The sequence below is a fragment of the Bubalus kerabau genome, chromosome 23 (assembly GCF_029407905.1).
Source record: "Bubalus kerabau isolate K-KA32 ecotype Philippines breed swamp buffalo chromosome 23, PCC_UOA_SB_1v2, whole genome shotgun sequence".
NCBI classification, from domain to species: Eukaryota; Metazoa; Chordata; class Mammalia; order Artiodactyla; family Bovidae; genus Bubalus; species Bubalus kerabau.
In genome coordinates this window covers 16803629-16826117 of record NC_073646.1, presented here as the reverse complement: position 1 = coordinate 16826117, position 22489 = coordinate 16803629, and the positions used below count along the sequence as shown (strand labels likewise).

Genomic DNA, 22489 nt, shown 5'->3' with positions numbered 1-22489 from the left:
GAGAAGGGAAGGGATAATGTACAAACACACAGTCATAAGATTCAAACTCAGATGACTCTAAAACCCAAATTCTATTGACTATGTCATCTTAGGATCACACTGCTAGTCAAGTGAATGAAACCCCAATAACAAAGACTCTTGTTAATGTTTTGGAATATCCCATCTGCTCTCTGCTTCACAGACACCTGGGACACCCACCCCTACCCTTTCTCTGCAGTCGAGGGGTTAGCTCAGTTCCCTTATAGGAGCATTAAAAAGAGCCAGAACATGTGGGTTCAAATTCTCACTCTATGTCTCTCTAGCTATATATGTCTTTGGGGAAGTTATCCAGGGCCTCAGTTTTTCCAGTCCTTAAAATGGGTATAATAATAATATAGGTACTTAGCATAGAATCTGACACACAGTGTTATTATGTGACACACAGCAGCTATTATGAGACTGTTATCACTATGCCTTTAAGTCTACTACAGGGACTTCTAAGTCTTCACTTTCTGGATGCAGAGCACCAGAGTGAGTGGCAGGGCAGCCTCCTTTTTCCTCCTAAGAGTCTCTGATCATACCTGGAGCTCCTAAAAAGCATGTTTCTATGTTTATACTTCTCATCCTTGGAGTTATTTCCATAAGAACTCAGACTTCCTTATAGGCAGCAGTTTCTTGAGTCTAGACGTTGAGAAATATTCTTGATCTTTGTTTGCTGTGAATTGAAGAGCTGCAAGCATGTGACTCGGTCTCTATGTTAGCTCATCTTTATCAGGGACCACGATGTCCCCAGGATGCTGGGACTGGAATACAAATGCTGCTGCCCTGGAGTGGCCCAAGAGGGGCAGTGCACTCAAGAATTGCTCTATCTCCTTGCTCTAAATGGTGAAGGTCCTTTGCAATGAGGGTGAAAGCTGATCCTCTACAAAAGTGGAAATTGTTCTGTTTCTTTTGTCCTCCTTTGAACAGGTCAAATATTCCCCTTGCCACCCCTTTCTGCTCAGCAGACCCTTTATGCACAGACAATGGAGCTAAAATGTCACCCAAGTTCACCCAACCTCAATTACCATGGGTTTGAGGAGGCCCCTGGGTAGCTTTCAGTCTTCCGCCAAAAACAGGCCTAAAGAATACTCATTGCAGCAACTGCTTACACGAGCAAAAGGTGTTAGGTGGGAACGTTGAGGGAATATGAATGATGGGACAAAACTGCTGTGTATTCCGCATTCCACCAGGCGTGGAATCAGGTTGGCAGCAGGGTCTGGTGGAAAAAGCTCAGGTCTGGACCTGGAAACACCCACGTGGGACCTCCCACCCTACCACTCCATTACTGCGTGTCCATGGACAATTAAGTCCCCTCTTGTGCCTTGGTTTTCCCACCTGCACAATGGAGATGATTTCTACCCAGAGAAGCCAATGCCTGCAGAGAACCTGGCACACAGCCTGGGACACAGAAGACCCCAACCCCATGCTTCTCAAACAGAACAGCCTCCCTGTTGCCTGGGGATCTTGTTAAAATGCAGATTCTGACTCAGCAGGCCAGGAGCAGCAGAGATTCTGCATCTCTAACAAGCTCCCTGGTGATGCTGATGCTGCTGTTCTACAGACCACACTCCGAGGAGCTGGGCTAAGAGGCTGGAAGCTCCATGGGGGCAGTTTCGGTCCTCTCGTGGTTCAGTTATGTGCCAGAGTGAGGCAGTAGGGACACTTTGGATTGTGTAATCAGCCTGGCATTCTTGTCCCTGCCCTCAACACCCACCATCACTCCAAGTTAGCAGTTTGGGGAGCAGCATATCATCTCCACGTGGTAGCTCAGTGACCTCAGAGTGGCCTGTGAATGTATGCTCTGGGCAGCTGAGGCTGGGCATGGGGAGGAGGAGAAGAGGAAGAATTCAGGGTGCTGGCCTGGAGGGAGCAGGAGGCGTGCTCACGTGGATGGAAAGAGGTTGCCATCCTGAATAGGTCTGGGTCCAAGGCACCCTTGGGGCTCATGGGAAGCAGATGGACACTGGCCACCCTTCTGCCTCTCCTCTCTCCAGAGCATGAACTGCTGGGCCCTGCAGAGATTCCTGCGATGGCAAGCAGCTTTCTTCTTGTTACTCCTTTAAGTTCACAGAGCACGGTGGTTTGTAAACCTGGCTGCTCATCAGAACTTCCCTAAGTCTGCTACATTAAAAATAAAAATTCCTGAGCCTCACTGGAGATAAGAAGCTCTCAACTGGAGATGTGTTTGTCCCCAGTGGATATCTGGTGATATCTGAAGACGTTCCTGGTTGTCATATCTGCAGGGTGCTACTGGATCCCCATGGGGACATTAAACAGTGACATCCTGATTGTCACAGTGGAGGGTGGGGTGCTTCTGGAATCTAGTGGGCGGAGGCCAGGGATGCTGCTTAAACATCCTACATCCCTCCACCCTAACACAGAATTATCCAGCCACGCTGTTAAGAGTGCTGAGGTTGAGAAACTGCACTCTAACCAAGTTTGTACCCAGAAATGTATTTTAAACAAATATTTGGGGAGATTCTGATCAAAAGGCAGCATAGAGAAATGGATGCAAGTACGGCCTTTGAAAACAGATATGTTGGGCTGTGTGACCTTGCATAAAGTTTTTGATCTCTACCTCAGTTTCCCTATCTCTAAAATAATCTATCTCTGTGTCTATCTGTCTTCTGAGGCTGTTGTGGGGTTAATGAGTTGACACAGGCCAAGAAGTTAGATGGTCCCTTGCATGGTGTTAGTGATCAGTAAGTGTTGGCTATTGTGGATGTTGTTATGGTTATCATCAACAGCTGGGGTTGGAGTGTGTGGGATGTGATGAGCTGCAGGGCTGCCTTGGACACCTGCAGATGCTGGCTGGAAGGCACGGGCAGGCGGGCTGGGTGGGCGGCTCACCTGGAAGCGGTGGAAATCCTGCGGCTTGAAGTCATTGGGGGAGCAGCCGCACCAGTCCACGATGTGCTTGTACTGGCACTTGCAGCCCAGCTTGCGGTTCCAGTTGGTGATGCGCAGGTTGTTGTCCACCATGGTGTCGCAGTGTGGGCTGTTCTCCAGGACCGTGTGGAAGAAGGACTGAGGGGGAGAGAAGGGCCTGGCTTGAGACCTTGCCCAGTCTTCTTCGACTGGGCTGGGGTGGGGGTCCTTCCCAGGGACCACCTGACACTGAAGGGACTCTCTTGCAGACTCAGCTGTTCTCTCTGCAAATGGAGTTAGTCCCATGCAGGCCTAGCCAGAGCACCCTGGAAGTTTTGCCCAGAGTGGCATTCTGCTTAGCAGTTACTGCTCTGTTTCTCTAAGATGTCTCTTCCAGCAGCCTAGAAGCTGATTTCAAGACATCTCTTATGACCCAGTACATCCGTTCAGCAGAGAGAAAAAGTCCTTCACGGCTTCCCTGGAAGCTCAGCTGGTATAGAATCCACCTCCAATGCAGGAGACCTGGTTCAATTTCTGGGTTGGGAAGATCCACTGGAGAAGGGATAGGCTACCTACTCCAGTATTCTTGGGCTTCCCTGGTGGCTCAGATGGTAAAGAATCTGCCTGCAATGCAGGAGACCTGGGTTCAATCCCTGGGTTGGGAAGATCCCCTGGAGGAGGGCATGGCAACCAACTCCAGTATTCTTGCCTGGAGAATCGCCATGGACGGAGGGGCCTTGCGTCTACAGTCCGCAGGGTCACAAAGAGTCAGACATGACTGAGTGACTAAGCACAGCACAAGGTATGTCAACACATGAGGACCAGAGGAAAACATTGGGACAATTTTCTAAAAAACCCTGGGCCAAAGGACTCTTGGTTTACAAACAGCTAGACCTGAAACCAAAGGGATTCAGTCTGAGATATTTTAGAACAAAGACTGAAGCCCTGGAATTTCACTCCTGGGACAGGGAGGCCAGAATCATGGACGACCTCCTGCCCCAGTCACAGAAGGAGAGACTACAACACAGGGAGGAAAGGTGGGGTGTGCTGGGGCTTCCCGCTGTCCATGGTGCTGAAACAGACACCATCATTTCCCCCTATTCCTGAGACTGTTGGCCAACCTCTCCTAGGAATCTGAGAAAAAGGCAATGTTGAGAGTGAAAAGAGAGACCAGAGCAGAGACATATGGTTGGATCTGCTGAAAGAGAGATGGGGAGAGAAAGACACACACACACTGACTTCTATTTGGACACTGTTTTATAACAACCTCAGATACCAGGGTGATATGCTTTCCCCTGCTCTCTGCTTCCTAGGGGAAGCTATTGGGGAATACGTGTCCGCCTGTTGCAAACTCATGGCACAGCCTTCAGATTTCTTCTAAGTTCATCCCTTAGAGGTGGTTTGGGAAAAGGGCAGGGCAGAAATGCTGGGATGGAGGAGGTGGGATCTAATAGAGACATTGGAATGTAAAGTGCCTGGGTGCTCTGTGGGGTAGAGGGTCGGGTGGGTGGGACAGAGAGAGCCAGCATTGGGATGCACACCTTGATTAAATCAAACAAAGTCCCAAACAGTCTCTTCTCAATGGCTGAGTGGATAAAATGAGGCTATATCCACATCACCCAGCTGACCTTCTTGTGATGCTAAATGACATGTCTGTGAACCTGCATTTTAAGCTTGAATTGTCTAAAAGCCCAAACAGACACATATTCTCCATCAAGCAGTGGGGTAGGTACCCGATTATCAATTGTCCTGTGTCCTTTTGTAATGATGCAGAAAAGCTAATGGATGAGGAGGTTATTGGAATTGAGAGAGAAAGTGGTTTTTGCTGAAACATGATTAAAAGCTGATGACTTAACATGTATACAGAATAGCAAAACCTGACCCAGTGATGACAAGCCCATCATCCCTTAGGAGTTATGTCAGCAGTCAGCCCTACTCAGAGCTTGGCCCTGCCCCAGATGTTGGTGAGGGATGTGGAAACCATCAAATGAGATGCATTGTCTTGTTTGGCCTGGAAACACAGAACCTGAGTGGCCCTGAGATGGGGCCCAGCCAGGAATGGTGGGCCATTCATGGGAGGTGTCACAGGCTTAATAGAAACAGAGCCAGCACTGGGGTTTTCTGAAGTTAGAGATTAGGCTGAAAGTGAACTAGAGGTCAGGGAACTAATCTAGAATCTCTCTGCCCAGGTCTGATAAGAAGGCTGCTGGCTGTTGTCAGGAGCAACACTGTAGCACTGAGTCCCTACCCATTTCCAGATGGGGCTGGGGCTGTTTCAGAATAGCCTGCAATCTTACACACAGGACTTTCTGAAATGGACTGAATGTTTGCATCCCCGCAAAATTTATAGGTTGAAACCCTAACCCTCAAGTGATGGTGTCAAGAGGTAGGGCCTTTGGAAAGTGATTGTAATGAGGGTGGGGTCCACACAAATGGGATTACTGCCCTTCCCTCACCCCTTAGGCCATGTGTGAACACAATGTCAGTAGGCAGTCTGCAATCAAAAAGAGAGAAAGCACCTGACCACACTGGCACCTTGACCTACAACTTCTAGCCTCCAAAACTGTAAGAAGTACCTTCATTCTATTGTATCTTGTTTTGGCACTCTGAACTAAGATAGTTTCCCATCCTGAGGTCTGAAAAGTGGTGGCAGACCTCTGAGACCTTTTCAAATAGCTGCAAAAGCTAACAAGAAATAGTGGGTCCTAAGCATTTGGCCACAATGGCTGTCAATGCAGGAGGTAGAGCAAACCCAACAATAGCCCTGGTTTGGTGATCACCGGAACTTCTGATGTGACTGATGGGGCCAAAACTACTGGAAAAGTTTTTACAGGACTGGTGACTGTGGAGGAGTTGTCAAAAGTTGATACGGGTGTCTCTAAAGAAGCCAGCATATACAAATGTGCGTTATGCACTGCACAACCCTGTGGGTACCATTGACATTGTAGGTATGAGAACTTTGTATTTTTTTCAATAGCAATTTTCTAAAAAATGGCACTAAAGTTGTTCTAACAAAATTAGTATATTGTGATGATTTTATGACCGATGGGAGCCAAGCATCTTGAGGAAGAACTACCTTTTTTTACTTTACACTTTAAAAGACACTGTATAGATTGCTGGTGGCAGCCTTGTGCATCTCCTCCATACAACGACCTCCCTCCAGACTGGACGGGACCAGGGGTCCTACGGTAAGAGTAAGGTTCCTGGTAGCTGGCACAGTTCCCCATCTTCCTCTGGATATTTGGAGGACAATGCCATGTAGCATCACCAAAAATTCAGCATCCACTTTGCTCCAAGGGCTAGAGCCAGCCCCTACCTTTCCCAGGGACTTTCCCCCAGATACTCACCTCGGCAGGAAGCAGAGTATAGGAGTAGAATTGCTTCATTTTGGTCACCAGATCATCAGTGGAGAACGTCACATACTCTACAAACTTCCGGTTTAGCAGGAACCAGTCTGAGCCGCCATCTACAGCAATGCCCTCTGGGATCCGCCGGTCCCCCAGGCGCCACATGTGGGCGTCACACTCCAGGAAGAGCCGGTCCAGGCCCTGTTTCCGGATGAACCTGGACAAGACAAAGTCATGCTTAGCCATGAAAGAGCTCAATCCAGAGTCCAAAAGAAATGGTCAAAACTACTTTTTGTCAGGGAATGTCTTGGCCATAAAGGCATTTGTTGAGCACTACTACACGCTCTGTGCTGAGCTAGGGGGTCTGTGTGTAGTTTCTCATTTGACCTTCACAAGTGAGGCTGGTCTCTTAACACTATGAGGCAGGTACTATTATTATGCCCATTTTACAGATGAAGACACTGAGGCTTAGAGCGCTTAGGACATTTGCCTGCCCAGCACAGTTAGATGGCAACGATCATCTGCTACATCTGCTTCCACTTTAGAGGACTTCTGAAATCACCTTTTCATGCCACAGATGCATTGGAATTTGGTGAATACGTCTCTAGACCCTCATCTTAGAACAGTGCTTTTATTTTTAAATTTATTTTTAAAAATTAATTAATCAGTAAACTAAGTATATTTATTTACAATACAGTGTTAGTTTCAGGCATATAGCAAAGTGATTTAGTTATATATATATATATACACACACACACATACATATATTTCAGATTCTTTTCATTTACAGGCTACTGAAAGGTATTGAATATAGTTTCCTGTGCTATACAGTAAATCTTTGGTTTGTTGATCATCTGTTTTACTTATAACTATCTGTTAATCCTCTACTCCTAAATTTATCCCATTGCAGAATAATGCTTTTAAATACAACAAAAATACACATAGTTACAAAATATTTCCATAAATACCAAAGTGATGGCATAGTAATTCACATGATTCTTGATTCATACACTATATAGAGGATTGCAAAATATTTTTAAAAACACCAAATTTATGATAATTACATGTGTTTTCTTTTTAACCCATTTAATAACAAGATCTTGTAGTAGGTCTAAACACTATTGTAATTTTGAAGAAGAGGTGAGCATAAATGATATTTAGACATGGATGCATCAACTATAATATGATTTGAAAATACGTGATTCCTGAGACTTCTCTGCAGTCCAGTGGTTAAGACTCTGAACTTACAATGCAAGGGTCACGAGTTCAATCACTTGTTGGGGACACGACAGGAAGAATGGACAAAAAAAGGAAATATATGATTCTAACAGCAACTGCTAATACTATAATGGTTTGTTATCCTATATTTAGCTGGATTTCAATTAGCATTTAGTGAAAATTAAGATCCTTTTCTTCCTGGGCTTCCCTGATGGTCCAGTGATAAAGAATCTGCCTGCCAATACAGGAGACACGGGTTCAATCCCTGATCTGGGAAGATCCCACATGTCATGGAGCAACTAAGACTCTGCACCACAACTATTGAGCTTGTGCTCTAGAGCCTGGGAGCCACAGCTACTGAGCCCACGAGCTGCAACTACTGACTCCTGGGCACTGCAAACTAGAGAGTAGCCCCCACTCACTGAAACTAGAGAAGAGCCCATGGAGCAACAAGGACCCAGCACAGTAAAAAAAAAAAAAAAAAAAAAATCATTTTCTTCCTATTCAAAGTTACAGACCCCTAAATTCTATCCATGAACCTCAGATTAATAACTCCTCCTCTAGGACACACACACACACACACACGTGTGCACACACACAGGATTCTTCGAGGCAGACAAGGCAAATTCAGCATTCCCTAATTTACTGACACAGAAATCAAAGGTCAAAGAGCTTGTAAGGTGCATGGGGCTGTTGGGAGGGTGGACAGAGCTAGGGCCAAGACTTCTGGCCCAAACTCTCAGTTCATTTTCACTTAGCATTAATTTCATACCTACTATGTGCCAGGCATGGGCTGGCCCTGGTGGAAGGCAAGAAGAAGCAAAGATGATCCCTGCCCCTCAGGAGCCGGTTGTCTCCTTGGGAGTTTATAATTTACAAGTTTTCTGATCTTGTTGCTCTTTCAGATCATACAACATAAAATCAACCATTTAAAAGCATACAATTCAACAGCATTAGTTCATCTGCAATCGTCATCTTTACCTAGTTTCAAAGTAGCTCATCACCCTCAAAGGAAACCCCCATCCTCATCAGCAGTTACTTCCTACTCCCCTTCCCTCCAGATCCTGGCCATCCATCTATGGATTTACCTAGTCTGGATATTTCATAGAGATGGAATCACACAAGGTGTGGCCTCTTCCAGCTATCATCGTGTTTTCAAGGTTCCTCCACATTGCAGCACATATTGGTACTTCACTTCCTTGTCTGTCTGCCCGGCGTCCATTCCTTGCTTTTGTGGGAACCGCACCTGGATTTTATTTTGGACATTCACCCTCAACTCTCAGTTCACTTGGTTTGCCTCACCCCCAGCACCAGGGGTGGGGACACGACTTGGCTTGATCAACCAGGGTATACCACCTGCTTGGCTGCCATAATTGCTTCAGGGATGGGAGAACAAGTCAAGCTGAGTCTGAGACTGGGTTCTGGATTTTTGCAGAAAAAACTAGGAAGGAAGGCTTTTCTTGGGGATTTTTGTCTGGAAGAATGTAAGCTGAGGGTTGCAGGCAGCCATCTTGTCACCATGTGGATAGAGGTTGTCTGACCATGAAGGTATCACAAAAACAGAGAAAAGAGAGAGAGAGAGGAGATGCTGCTGCTGCTGCTGATGCTAAGTCGCTTCAGTTGTGTCCGACTCTGGGCAACCCCATAGACAGCAGCCCACCAGGCTCCCCTGTCCTGGGGATTCTCCAGGCAAGAACACTGGAGTGGGTTGCCATCTCCTTCTCCAATGCATGAAAGTGAAAAGTGAAAGTGAAGTCGCTCAGCTGTGTCTGACTTTTCGTGACCCCATGGACTGCAGTCCACCAGGCTCCTCCATCCATGGGATTTTCCAGGCAAGAGTACTGGAGTGGGGTGCCATTGCCTTCTCTGAGAGAGGAGATAGACACAGACAAAGCTTCAATGACTTTTCTTGAGACCCTGGATCTTGCTGTCTCTGACTCACCGCCAGACTTGTCAGTAATGTGCTTAAGGCATTTTGGAATAGGGTTCTGTCATTTGCAATGGAAGAAGTCTGGACTAATACATTCCTTAACGATTTCACCTTTATCACTACTGTGATGGATGCAAATGTTCTTAGCCTCCAGGTAGAGTAGGTAGCCATGGCTGTGGAACTTTAGGGCCACTTTTCCACTAGGCCGGGCTGCATCCCCCATTGCGTGTCTACAGGTTTTTGTGTCTCCATGACAGATCTCACCTCTGTCTTCACATTAGAGTTACCTGTCTCCTGCAAGACAGATGCTGCACTAGAACTGACCCAAACTTCCTCCTTTCTGCCTAATTACAGGTTCCGGAACACTGCAAGGCAGCTATAGAGTATAGTATCTGGAGATGGTTCCACCCTGCTGGCCACGCTCAATTCTAGAAAGAATCTCTCCCACTGAGCCTCCCACAAATTCGCTAGAGGGAACTGTCTGAGACCTCACTAATAAACCCACACCCATAGCACTTTCTTCTGCACAAACAGAGGACCTGCCCCCAGACACTGGTCACTCACTGAGCACAATGGTGTAATAGATTTAATTCCTAGGAAAACTTGATGCTAGTGTGATAAAAATGGTGATTACAATGATGCTGGTGGTGAAGAGACTTAATTCTGTTAAAATGTGCTTTTCATCTCATCACAACGTGACTCTACCAGTAACCAGCTGGGTGAGTTTGGAAAATAATGACCTTGACTAATTTCCCCCATGGGAAGCTGATAAAGTTAGGCTAGGTCTAGGTTGTAAAATTAAATGCCTACAGGGATCAGACAAATAATGTAAGTGTGTGAGGTAGGCTGAGTATAAGATAACAGTATAGGTAGAATCAGCAAAGATGTAGAGAATGCATTTTCTAAAAGAATTTCAAATCCCTTAAAAAAATTCTGATAAATAAGACATATCCCTAGGCTAAATCCAGCCCACAGACCACCAGTTGTAATAATGATGAGTTAGGTAGTCTCTAAGGTACTGTTTAGGCTGGATGATTCACAAGCTAGAATCAAGATTGCCAGGAGAAATATGAACAACCTCAGTTATGCAGATGATACCACCCTAATGGCATAAAATGAAGAGGAACTAAAGGGCTTCTTGTTGAAGGTGAAAGAAGAAAGTGAAAAAGCTGGCTTAAAATTCAACTTTCAATAAACCAAGATCATGGTATCTAGTCCCATCACTTTATGGCAAACAGATTGGGAAAAAGTGGAAACAGTGACAGATTTTCTTTTCTTGAGCTCCAAAATCATTGCTGACTCTTGCTCCTTGGACGGAAGGCTATGACAAACCTAGATAACATATTGAAAAACAGAGACATCACTTGCTGACAAAGTTCCCTACGGTCAAAGCTATGGTTTTTCCGGTAGTCATCTACAGATGAGAGAGTAGGACCATAAGGAAAGCTGAGTGCTGAAGAATTAATGCTTTCAAAATGTGGCACTGGAGAAGACTCTTGAGAGTCCCTTGGATAGCAAGGAGATCAATCCTAAAGGAAAAACAATCAATCCTAAAGGAAATCAACCCTGAATATTCATTGGAAGGACTGATGCTGAAGCTCCAATACTTTGGCCACCTGATGCTGGAAAAGATCAAGGGCAATAGAAGAAGGGGGTGATAGAGGATGAGATGGTTCGATGGCATAACCGACTTGATGGATAAGAGTTTGAGCAAGCCCCGGTAGTTGGTGATGGACAGGCAAGCCTGGCATGCTGCAGTTCGCAGGATTGCAAAGAGTTGGACACAACTTAATGACTCAACAACAACAAGGGACTTAGCTGTGACATTCTTAAGTCACTCTTATACCGAGGAAGAGGGTGTGGGGCAAGCACTAGATGGATCCCATCTAGCATGGGATCCCAGAGGAGGCTGGGAACTTTTCTGAAGACACACAGGGCAGAAGCCAACCAGAAGACACAGGTTTCCAATGTCCCTGGTCCTGACCTTTCCCTAAAATTTTCTTTCCAAGTGTAAAATTCACTATCCTTAGCAAAGCCACGTTTTCCCTGGGGAGCGACCTGGTAAAAGGTTTTCAATACACTCACAATGGCACTTACTGACACCAAACTTGGCTATAACTGATTCACTGAAGGAAGACATTGAGGCAGGGAAAAGAAAATCCTATCTCGACTCTGGCTGGTGCCAATTAGATGATAATGTCCGGTGGGTACACTTAACTGTGCTTAAACCTTTAAATTTTAGATACTTTATCAAAACTTTCATGGTAATCAAGACAACTGAGGGAGAGAGAGAGAAGAAATACAGGTGGGATGACACGCAAAATTTTTCTTTCCATGGACCAGCTTTTTAATTTCATGTTCCATTAGATTGGATAACAGCATCATCTTGCAATTTTAATGTGATGTCCCAGACTGCAATATCCAAATACAACATTTATGCAGTAATCTCCAAAATAAAATATTTACGGGGTTTGGGAGATTGACTGCTGTACTTACTGCCTTCAAAACCGATAAGCTGCAAAAGCATGCTTCAGTTAATTATGAGTAAATAGAGATCACAGATTTCCCAGGTCTCAGAAAAGTTCCTGGGTTGAAAGGGGCTACCAGGAACTTAGGTCTGGACTGAGAGAAGGTGGAAGAGGCTCAGAGTGTGGGAATCTATCAGGCAAAAACAATCGAGCTGTTTAGGCAGTGATTTTGCTTTTTACTCCCCCATGTGGATTTACCGTAATTTGAAAAGGTAAAGGCTGGAAACCAAAGTAAGTTTGTGAACATCTGGGTGAGTCTTTCATCAATGTTGGCTCACCAGGAAAAGGCACACGGCTCTCCCACCTGAGGGATGGAGGGAAGGTGTGCAACAACAGGCCCATTACACAGAAGATGGCCAGTGATGCTGTCCCCTCTTTAGTTTTGTTTATGACCTAGTTACCTGGGAAACCTAGGGTCAACAGGAGATATCCTAGAAGAACAGACACAAAGAGGGTCTGTACCAATGCTATCTCTGCACTCACTGAGGTGTGGGGCTGATTCACCCTCTCTGAATGCCAGTTGCCTCACCTGTAGGATGAGCCCATGACACCTGTTCTGACAAGCTCCCAAATCAGCTGCAAAAGTGTGATGCATGATATTTACAAAATTTCTTGCAAAGTGTTTAGTAAGACTCAATGCAAGCAATGGGCTGACCCAATCATCAGTTCCTTTTTTCATAGACATGACACCCCTCCCCAATCCTCCTTTGGTGTTTTATTTTTCTCCATAGCACTTTTCACTTTCTAATACAAGGCACAAGGTATCTATTTCATTTATTGCCTTTTCTACTACTGGACATAAGGCCCAAGAGGGCAGAAATATTTGTCTTTTTTTTTTCTGAACTTTTTATTTTCTTTGGGGGTATAGCTTATTAACCATGTTGTGAAGTTTCAGGTGAACAGTGAAGAGGTTCAGCCACACACATGCATGTACCCACTCTCCCCCAAGCTCCCCTCCCATAGAACACATAACACTAAGCAGTGTGTACATGTCCATCCCACACTCCCTAACTATCCTTTCCCCATTTTTGTCTCTTTTTGATCACTGTGGTATCCCTAGTGCCTAGAACATTGTCTAGCACAGTGCCTAGCATACAGCGTGTGCCCAATAAATATGTTGAGTGAATGAAAAAAGGGAAGAGTAACATCCATATCTGTCAGGCAGTCAGGACGTAGCTGCTGTTGGTTAACCAGGTATCAAAATTTTCTAACACATTTGACAGGTGAAGGAACTGAATCACAGGAAAGTTAAATAATTTCTCCAAAGTCACACAGCGATCAGGTTGGGACTTGAATTCAGGTCTGAATGAATCCAATGCAAGTGCTTTACTACTTTCCCATTCTTCATCCCAAGTCGCTGGGGTCCCTCCAAAAGGACTCAAACGAAGGATCTAAGAACTTGTTCGTCCTCAAAAAGACAGAGACCAGAAATGAGTGAACCAAGAGAAAATGGCTCATTGCTGGTTGGAAGAGGCTTCTTGCCAGACCTTACAAGGAACTTCTGTCTTCAGGCTACTTGAGGGCAAACATGGGATAGCTTGCATTTGGTTTTATCTCCTGGGCTCTCAGGAATGGTTTGTCTTCCTGAGATTTGTCTCTACTGCCACAATATGGGACAAAATCACAGCTAAATATGATTCTACTGGGATGTCACAAGGACCAGTTGAGCATCAGAGTTAATGAGATGGAGGGTGGCGAGGGGTTCTGAATCTCCCCCAGGGGAGAAAAAATTAGCTAAGAGAGTAATCTGTAGCCTATGAAAATGGCCCCAGAAAAGACAGACGCTAAAGAAATCTCTCAATTCAGTTAATTCCCTGGCTACAATCTCGGCATATTCATCAAGTGTGGAATTATTCCAGAACTGTCTTGTCGTATAATGAATTCTGAAAGGAAGAACTCTGCCCCTCAGATTTTACAGCATGTTTGAGCAAGAACAAATCTCAGCAATTAGTTAATATAACTATTCTATAGATAAAAATCCCCAACACACTGAGGCCCAGAGAGGATGTATGAGCCAAGGTCATCCAAAGTCACACAGCCTATAAAAATGCTTCTTCTCTTTTCCTGTCCAGTGATATGTCACTGAACCCAGATTACTCTTTAGTATAAGTACAACCTAAGCATTTCAGTTTAAACACAAAATCATGGAGCAAAACATGGAAACACAGTATATGAACTCAGCCAGCTAGTGAAGGGCCCACACAAAACAGCCATGTGACACAGGGGCCGAACTTGGGGCTCTGGAGCCAGAATATTTGGTACAAGTCCTGGATCTGCCATTAACCCTGGGCAACCTGAAGACAAGACACCTCAGCTTCTTATGCGAAACAGTGATCATCTTAATACCTGTCTCATAGAGTTTAAATGCGATTCTATTTTATATGGAGAGGGCTTAGTGTAGTACTCAGCATTTAGCAAGTGCTTGGTCCATCTAGTCAAAGCTATGGCTTTTCCAGTAGATGTATGGATGTGAGAGTTGGACTATAAAGAAAGTTGAGCACTAAAGAATTGATGCTTCTGAACTGTGGTGTTGAAGAAGACTCTTGAGAGTCCCTTGGACTGCAAGAAGTTCCAATCAGTCAATCCTAAAGGAAATCAGTCCTGAATATTCACTGGAAGGACTGATGCTGAAGCTGAAGTTCCAATAATTTGGCCACCTGATGCAAAGAACTGACTCATTGGAAAAGACCCTGATGCTGGAAAAGCTTGAAGAAAGGAGGAGAAGGGGACAAGGGAGGATGAAATGGTTGGATGGCATCACCAACTCAATGGGCATAAGCCTGAGTAAGCTCCACGAGTTGGTGATGGACAAGGAAGCCTGGCATGCTGCAGTCCATGGGGTCGCAAAGAGTTGGACACAACTGAATGAAGATACTTAACATTTTCCATCATCAAGCTGGAAAATTAAAACTTCAATCGCTCCTCTTCTCTATTTTAGAAATTTGTAGACAGGCATGTGTAGCGCACGTCAGGGCTAAGGAGAAACCCTTTATGTTCTGAAAAGCAATGTCATTTCAGGACCAAGGACAGAAACCCAGTGCCTCCACAGTGAGTCTCCTGTGATGCCCTTGGTTGTGGTGGCAGATGTGACAAGCTTCACATGCACCCTGATTCTGTCTGAGAACCACAAATATGAAACCCTCCCATCTTTCCAAGGCACAAGTCAGTGAGGATTCAGGTCATTAAGTTCCTAAATTGGCAGCCCCATAAGGGATCCACTGGCCATTTCTCACATGCCAGTATGGGTTATGCCCTTTCCTGACATGGGCTGGAGTCATCTGTCAGTCCCTACTCTGCAGTAGTTGGAAGACCAAAAGAGCTTGGGTCATTTGCTCATTCAGCAGCTTTCCAAGTCTATGTGCTGAGAATATGGTTGTAAAGGAGATGGACATGAGCCCTGTCCTGTCTCTTCTAGAATGAGAGGTAAATCCGTAATATTTATCATTTATTGAGCACTTACTACTTTCTAAGTCCTATTCCTTGCACTTAATGTATATTCTCTCATTTAGTCTTCATCACAATCCTATGAGAGTTCGTTTTACAAGCGAAGGAACAAAGATACAGAGAGGTTAAGTAATTTTCCCAAGGCTACACACCTGGTCAGTGGTAAGGGAGGGATTCAAACCTAGCAGTCAGGCTCTGGATTCCACACTCCACCACAAGGCCGTAAAACTGCTCTAATAAATAAGTAAGTAGTCATAAAAAGCTACAAAATACATGAACATATAATTAGACATTTGTGATAAGTGTTATACAGGAAAACAGAGTGCAGTGACAGAAAATAAAGAGACAGGGACTTAATTAGTGAAGATTGTTGGGGAAGATTTTGCTGAGGAGGTGACATTGACAAGAAGGATGAGAAGGAATCAGTCATCTCAAGAGCTGTGGGGAAGAGCTTTATAGTAGACAGAAATAGTGTGTGCCGGAGCCCGAATGAGTGAAGAGAAGCTAAAGTGGTGGGGGTGAGGGCTACAGGGAGAAGCTCAGCTTCACCTCCTCACGTTAGAGGAGACCAGCCACAGGAGAGGCAGGTCTGACTTGACTGGTGGAAGGAGCGTGTCCTCCATAAGAACATGTGGTTTGAATGTGGTAGGAAACTCCATGATGAACATACTCAGGGAATTGGTGTAGCACAGTGGCTCAGAGTCTAGACCCCGGAACCAGACCACCTGCGTTCAAGTCTGTTTCCCCATTCCCAAGCTGTATGTTGTTTAATCTCTCTATCCTCAATGTTCCCATGTAGAAAATGGACATGATACTAACTGTACTTATATCATGGGATTGTTGTGAGAATTGAAAGAATTAATATCTATAAGGCATTTAGGACAGTATCTGCACACAGTAAATGCTATATTACATATACTCTGGGTGAAGAAAGTTGACTTGAGTTTCACATTCAGGAATGAAAGAAAAACCAAGCCTAAGCAGAAATGCAGAGTCAGGGCCCAAATCCTGGAACCAAGGACCCCAGGCTGGGTGACCCATGCTCAGGGCCTGAATAGCACTCAGGGCCTGAATCAGCTTGTGCCTCCGAGAGTCTAAAGGCCCACTGAGGACTAATTGATTTTCCCTATTTTAAATTTCACACAAATTTAAAAACAATATCTACTGCATTATGTTCTAATTATGAAAGTAATGTAGGCCTCCCTAGGCATAGAACACAAAAATAAAGCAAAAAAGGAAATGAAAAAACATACTCTTTATCTCAGAGATGACACTGCACAAACTTTTCTCCTAGTCTTTGGTCTAACTTCGACATGTATTGTTTCAAAAAAAGAAAAGTTCTAAAGTTGACCTCAAAACTCACGAGGAGGCCCACAGAGCTGTGTACACAGCTTTGCGCGGGTGCCTGTGTGATGCTAAGCTTTATTTTGACATGGCTGCCATAACTGGATTAAACAAAGTGAACATGCAAACAGCGATAAACTCACCAGTTGGGTTTAAGGAAAGAGAGAGGGGAATGCAATCTGCTTTCCCCATTGGAGATGAGATATTAATTATCTCCTCCCATCAATCATGGTGCTACAAGACAGATGGGGAGAGAGTTCTCCTGATAAGCAAGCTGGCACCAACGGGCCTCCTGAAAGCAGATTTGCTTGGAGGAGGTTCCTGGCCAGACTCTCGATGGATTTGCCAACTTTTGGTTAAACAGTTGCCTGTTTATACGTCAAGGGAGCTTTGGGCCTGAAGATTAGTTCAATGTCAGAGAGAAGAGCTGGCGAATCTGCTTAGCTGCCATTCTGATGCCAGCGGGGGACCACCACGTCTAGCAGGTGGATCCCAGACCTGGGAACAGGAAGAAACTTGTTTATGCCACTTGTGACCTGAGAGCTGGGACCCTTCCTAGCTTCCTTCTGGTCTAGGCTTTTTACATTTGAAATACTAGATCTTTCTCTAAGAACTGTAAAAAGGTTTTCTAAAATGTTAACCATGCGGATACACATTATCTTCAAGGTTTTTCAGCCCTGTCCCCATCGCCACCACCATCATCACCACCGTCATCAACTTAATATGCACACCTAACTATTCCAAGAGCTTATCCACCTATCCCCTGCTTTAATTCTTGCAGCAGTTCTAGGAGGGTGGCTTTATTACATTCTTCCCATTTTGCAGATTAAGAATCTGAAGCACAAGTCATTGATTTAACTTACCCAGGGCCACACACCTGATGAGTGCTTAGCATGTGAACCCTGGCAGTCTGGTTCCAGAACCTGGATTCTTAACAGCTATGCTATAGGCTTTACTAACTCTGTATGGGACTGCCCTCAATATTTTTTTTTCTAAACCAACTTTAGATAGCTTCAACTGTTCTTCTTCTTTTTTTTTTTTTAACTTAATCTTATTCTAAGCATAATATCTGTGAAGTACTGGATTAATTATATAAATTTTTGTTGATGCACATAAACTATATACAAATTCTCCCATGACACTTCTTCATGAACTCCCCCAAATAATCTCACGTATCACTGGTGGATCATGAACATAATTTAGGAGAGGCTGACTCTAGAAAGTAGGGGATGGGCTGATTTTCCTAATTCTGCTTAAAATCAGTAGAATTTTTCTCTTTCAGCTGCACACCCTAAGAACTCAAAGTAACAGGTCCTCTCAGATGTAGTCACTAAAATGGGGTGATAACAGTCAGACAAAACCAGGCTCCAATACCAGCTGTGTGGAACCTGGAGCAAGTTAAAGCAGCTTTGCAAGCCTCAGTTTTACTCATCTATGAAATGGGATAACACACTCAAAAGTACCTGGCTAGATGCTTCCTGTGGTCTGTGAGGCTACTCAGTCCTCCACAATCCCACACATCACTGGATCTTATGTGATCCAGACAAATCCCCCATGTCTGGATCTTATAAAAGACAAGACAAGGAGGCATGGAGAATCCGAAGCCATTTGCCAGAGTGCCTTGGCTTAACACGCTAAGCTGGCATTTTTGATACAGGTGTCTGGACTCCAGGGCCCATGCTCTTACAAATACTCCACACTACGCCCCAAGACTGAGCACTGGGACCCTGGTGACCTTGAATTATTTGAGCACTGACACCAACCAAGGCCAGAAAGTCCAGAAACTCTATTCTGGCTAAGAGAAATAAGTTTTTCTTTCCATCTCCCTGTAAGGGGTCCCATACTCTGGGACTTGATCAGTCTACTGAGATCTGGGGAACTTCTCTGACGCTCTCTTGAGCAGAAACCAGGAGTTCCTGGGATGTTTGCCCAAGACCTGCTTATTCAGGGCACCTGCTTCTGCTAGCCCTGCAGAGATTATTTGGGAAAATGATACTGCACTGCATGTCTTTCAATATATCTAGCCACTTGATTTTTAGAGGAAAACAAGGAAATAGAGTGAACACTACACTCTCCTTCATTTTAATTATAGGAAGAGTCAGGACCAATTGGGCAGCTATTAAAATACTAGTTTTGCCTTTATGCCATCTCTTTAGCAGCGGGAGCTAGAAGTCTAAATTGACTGCTAAAGACTGGAGTTAGGGACAGAAGGTCAAAACTGCTATTAGAAACATGCGGGATTAAAAATGGAGGCACCCTGTGGCCTATTTTGTATCTCGCTGCTTGCTTTTGTCTCGCTCCATCTTTCCGTCTTTTGAACTCTCTGCCTCTGTCACGTGTCTTTGCAAGGGCTGGTTCCTGAAGCATGAAACATCAGAATGCGAGGGCATTTGGAGATACATCTCATTCAACCACTGCGTTTGTCCAACACAGTGAAGCCCAGAGAAGCAGAGTGGCTGCTCCGAAGCCACCCAGCATATTGGAAGAAAGCAGGACCCGAGCACAGATGGGCTGCATCATGCAGGATTCTAAGTCTGGGCTCTGGGGACACATTCCTCTAGGCCTGAGTCCTAGCCCTGCCCTCGCTGTGTGAGCTAAGCAAGTCACTTCACTTCTCTGAGTCTCAGTTTCCTCATTAGTAAAATGAGGCTAATATGTTGAGAAGGGTCACCATCTGAAGCCAGAAAATAAACCCACAAAGGGAAAGAGAACTAATGGAAGTTAGTAAGGGTGGTCAAAAGAACAACTTCCAGTTATAAAATAAATACGGTGAGGGCTGTAACGTATAACACGGTGACCACAGTTAATAATACATATTGCATATTGAAGTTGCTATGATCTTAAAAGTTCTTATCATGAGAAAAACTAACCATGCATGGTGATGGATATTAACTAGACATATGTGGTGGTGATTTTACAATATATGTATATATTGAATGCTATGGCTCAGACAATAAAGAATCTGCCTGCAATGCAGGAGACCCAGTTTTAATCCCTGGGTTGGGAAGCTCCCCTGGAGAAGGAAATGGCAAACCCAGTTTAGTATTCTTGCCTGGAGAATTCCATGGACAGAGGAGCCTGGTGGGCTACAGTCTATGGGTCAGAAAGAGTTGGACACAACTGAGCAACTAACACATTCACCTTCATACCTGACACTAATATGTCAGTTATACCTCAATTAAAAAAAATATTTCTGCTAGAGAACTACCTGACTACTTGATGTGCTGTGTTTACTTTATTTTAACCCTCTCCAGACCAATTAGAAATAATTTTCAAAAGAACTAAGAGTCTGGGCTTGACGATATCATTTGAACTGCTTGATTCAGCAATGTCCAAAGTCAGATACTACTGTTTTAGTTGAATCATCCAATAACTTCCTTACCCTTTAATCAAGTTTAAACTGAGTTTCTGTCATTTCCCACAAAAAAAAAAAAAAAAGTTTTCCTAACATACAATCAGTGCAGAACCAGAGCCAAGCCTCGCCCAGGGTGCCCCTGTGGGTGACACAAGGGAAGATGTGCATGGCTAGGGCTTGTTCCCACAGCAGGGAGGCCCCAGCTGCCAAAGAGGAGACAGTGGCGGCTGATGGCTCATTTTACTATTTAAACCCTTAATTCATCTAAGTGAGTGAATCCTGGCTGAGGACTACGCCTGAGTGTTGGAACTTGTGAGCTCGTCTGTCCAGAGAGCCTTGGGTTTTAGGGTTTAGAGGGAGGTGCAAGCAATGTCTCCTGAGCCGGAGTCTTTATCCTGCTCTGTATCCTGCTGTGCCATTTGGGTACCACCTGTCAACTCCGGAGGCACATCAACTGGACAAGACATACTCATAAAACCAAAGGCACAACCCTGGCCTATACATCGACTATTTATTTCTCCCGCCTGCAGTGTTTCAGTCTGATGTTTATCATCGATGACACCACCCCACCATCACCACCACCACCCCACCATCACCATCATAGAGATTTATGATGTTGCCAAATGCTTTATACACAGCATCTCATTCAATCCTTCCAATGATCTCATGAGTATAAGTCCATTAATATTTCCATTGTACAGATAAGGGAATAGGCTCAGACAGGTTAAGTCACCAGTCCAATGCAACACAGCCAGGACATGGTAGATCAGGACTTCAACCCGGGAGGTATGACTCCCAAAACTCACAGTCTTAACCTCTGTGCCATACCCAGTTCTTAGCACAGTGCCTGGAAATAGCAGACAGAGAATAATACTGAGTAGGCTAAAACAACAATACTAGGGTGGATGTAATTTAGACACAAGTTTATCAACTTACAGGGGATTTTTTTTTCTCATGATGTAACTTTGCACAAACCATGTGTTATAAATAATAAGGGTCTTCATTCTCTATCTAAGGGTGGTGGAAACAAAATCTGGGCTAGTTCTGGTAACTTACCACCTCCATGGAATCTGAGTGACTATAAAATAAAGCTGGATCCTGTGTGAAAAGGGGCAGCAGAGTGATAGGCGCTTAGCAGGAACACAATACACTACATGGCTATAGTGTATTACAGTGGATATCTTCTTTATCCACCCAGGTTTGTCCAGCTTAGTGGCCAAAACATGCTATACTAATCTGTGCTAATTTACAGAGCATCCTCAAGTCTGGGGGTTGCTATTAAATGTAAAGAATGCAGACTGTCAGTTGGACAAGACGGGTCTATAAACAGACAGTTGGATGAAGTCAAAGTCAAAATTAAGGAAAGTGATGCAACCCAAGGATTTTGGGATTACTTCTTGAAAACTCAGGAAATGGAGCCCACTGCTTGCCTCTGTCTCTCCCTGCTGTGGATATCTGGGCAAAGTGGATCACAGAGCCAGCCATGATGACAGCCCCAGCAGCAGCGGTGGAGAACACCAACAGCAGAGATGGGCAAACTGAAGGGCCAGTGGGACCAGGCAGGGGAGAAGGCAGCAAGGACTGCAGGGTCCTGTAGAACACGGGCTTTGTCTAAGACAATACAACCTTCATGAGAACATTCAGGCACAGAGTAAGTGGACATTTAAGTGGATCTTTTAAGATGAGCTGGAAACATTGCTATTTTTTAAAATGGGGCTATTAATTTTCAAATGAAGCACCTGAATTAAACAGAACAAAACCAGAACCAAGGCCAAACGTTAACATGCTAAAATTATCCTGTGAACTGTCAGATTAAGTTCTGAGTTCAACACTAGAAAAAGGTTCTAAGATGGCAGAGCCCTATGGTTGATTCATGTTGATGTATGTCAGAAACAAACATAACATTGTAATGCAATTATCCTCCAATTAAAAATAAATAAGCCTTTTAAAAAAGCTGGCAGAGTGATCCTGAGTGGGTTTGTAATGGTTTTTTCTTTCTAGATGGTGAAGCGGATCATGTGACCTCTCCTACAGAGGGTGCTCAAGACTGTAGCCCTTCTAGCAGATCTTTGGCCACAGAGATATGGACTCAACTCAAAGGGAAATCAACCCTGAATGTTCACTGGAAGGACTGGTGCTGAAGCTGACCCTCCAATACTTCTGCCACCTGATGCAAAGAACTGACTCATTGGAAAAGACCCTGATGCTGGAAGGATTGAAGGCAGGAGGAGAAGGGGATGACAGAGGATGAGATGGTTGGATGGCATCACCGACTCGATGGACATGAGTTTGAGTGAGCTCTGGGAGTTGGTGATGGACAGGGAGGCCTGGCGTGCTGCAGTCGATGGGGTCGCAAAGAGTAGGACATGCCTGAGCGACTGAACAACAACAACAATGAGGGGGGACTGTAGTGATGCTGTTTGGCTTCGCTCAG

The 22489-nt window shown here is 44.6% G+C and overlaps 1 protein-coding gene across 1 annotated transcript in view; it reads right to left on the bottom strand.

Annotated features, from left to right (window-relative positions):
• Window positions 1-22489, bottom strand: part of XYLT1 (xylosyltransferase 1) — a 346464-nt gene that overhangs the window by 29909 nt on the left and 294066 nt on the right. The window contains exons 7-8 of the mRNA XM_055561345.1: window positions 6237-6453; window positions 2872-3048 (exon numbers count right to left, since the gene is read on the bottom strand). Coding sequence (XP_055417320.1) covers window positions 2872-3048; window positions 6237-6453 — 394 coding nt within the window. The remainder of the gene's footprint in view (window positions 1-2871; window positions 3049-6236; window positions 6454-22489) is intronic.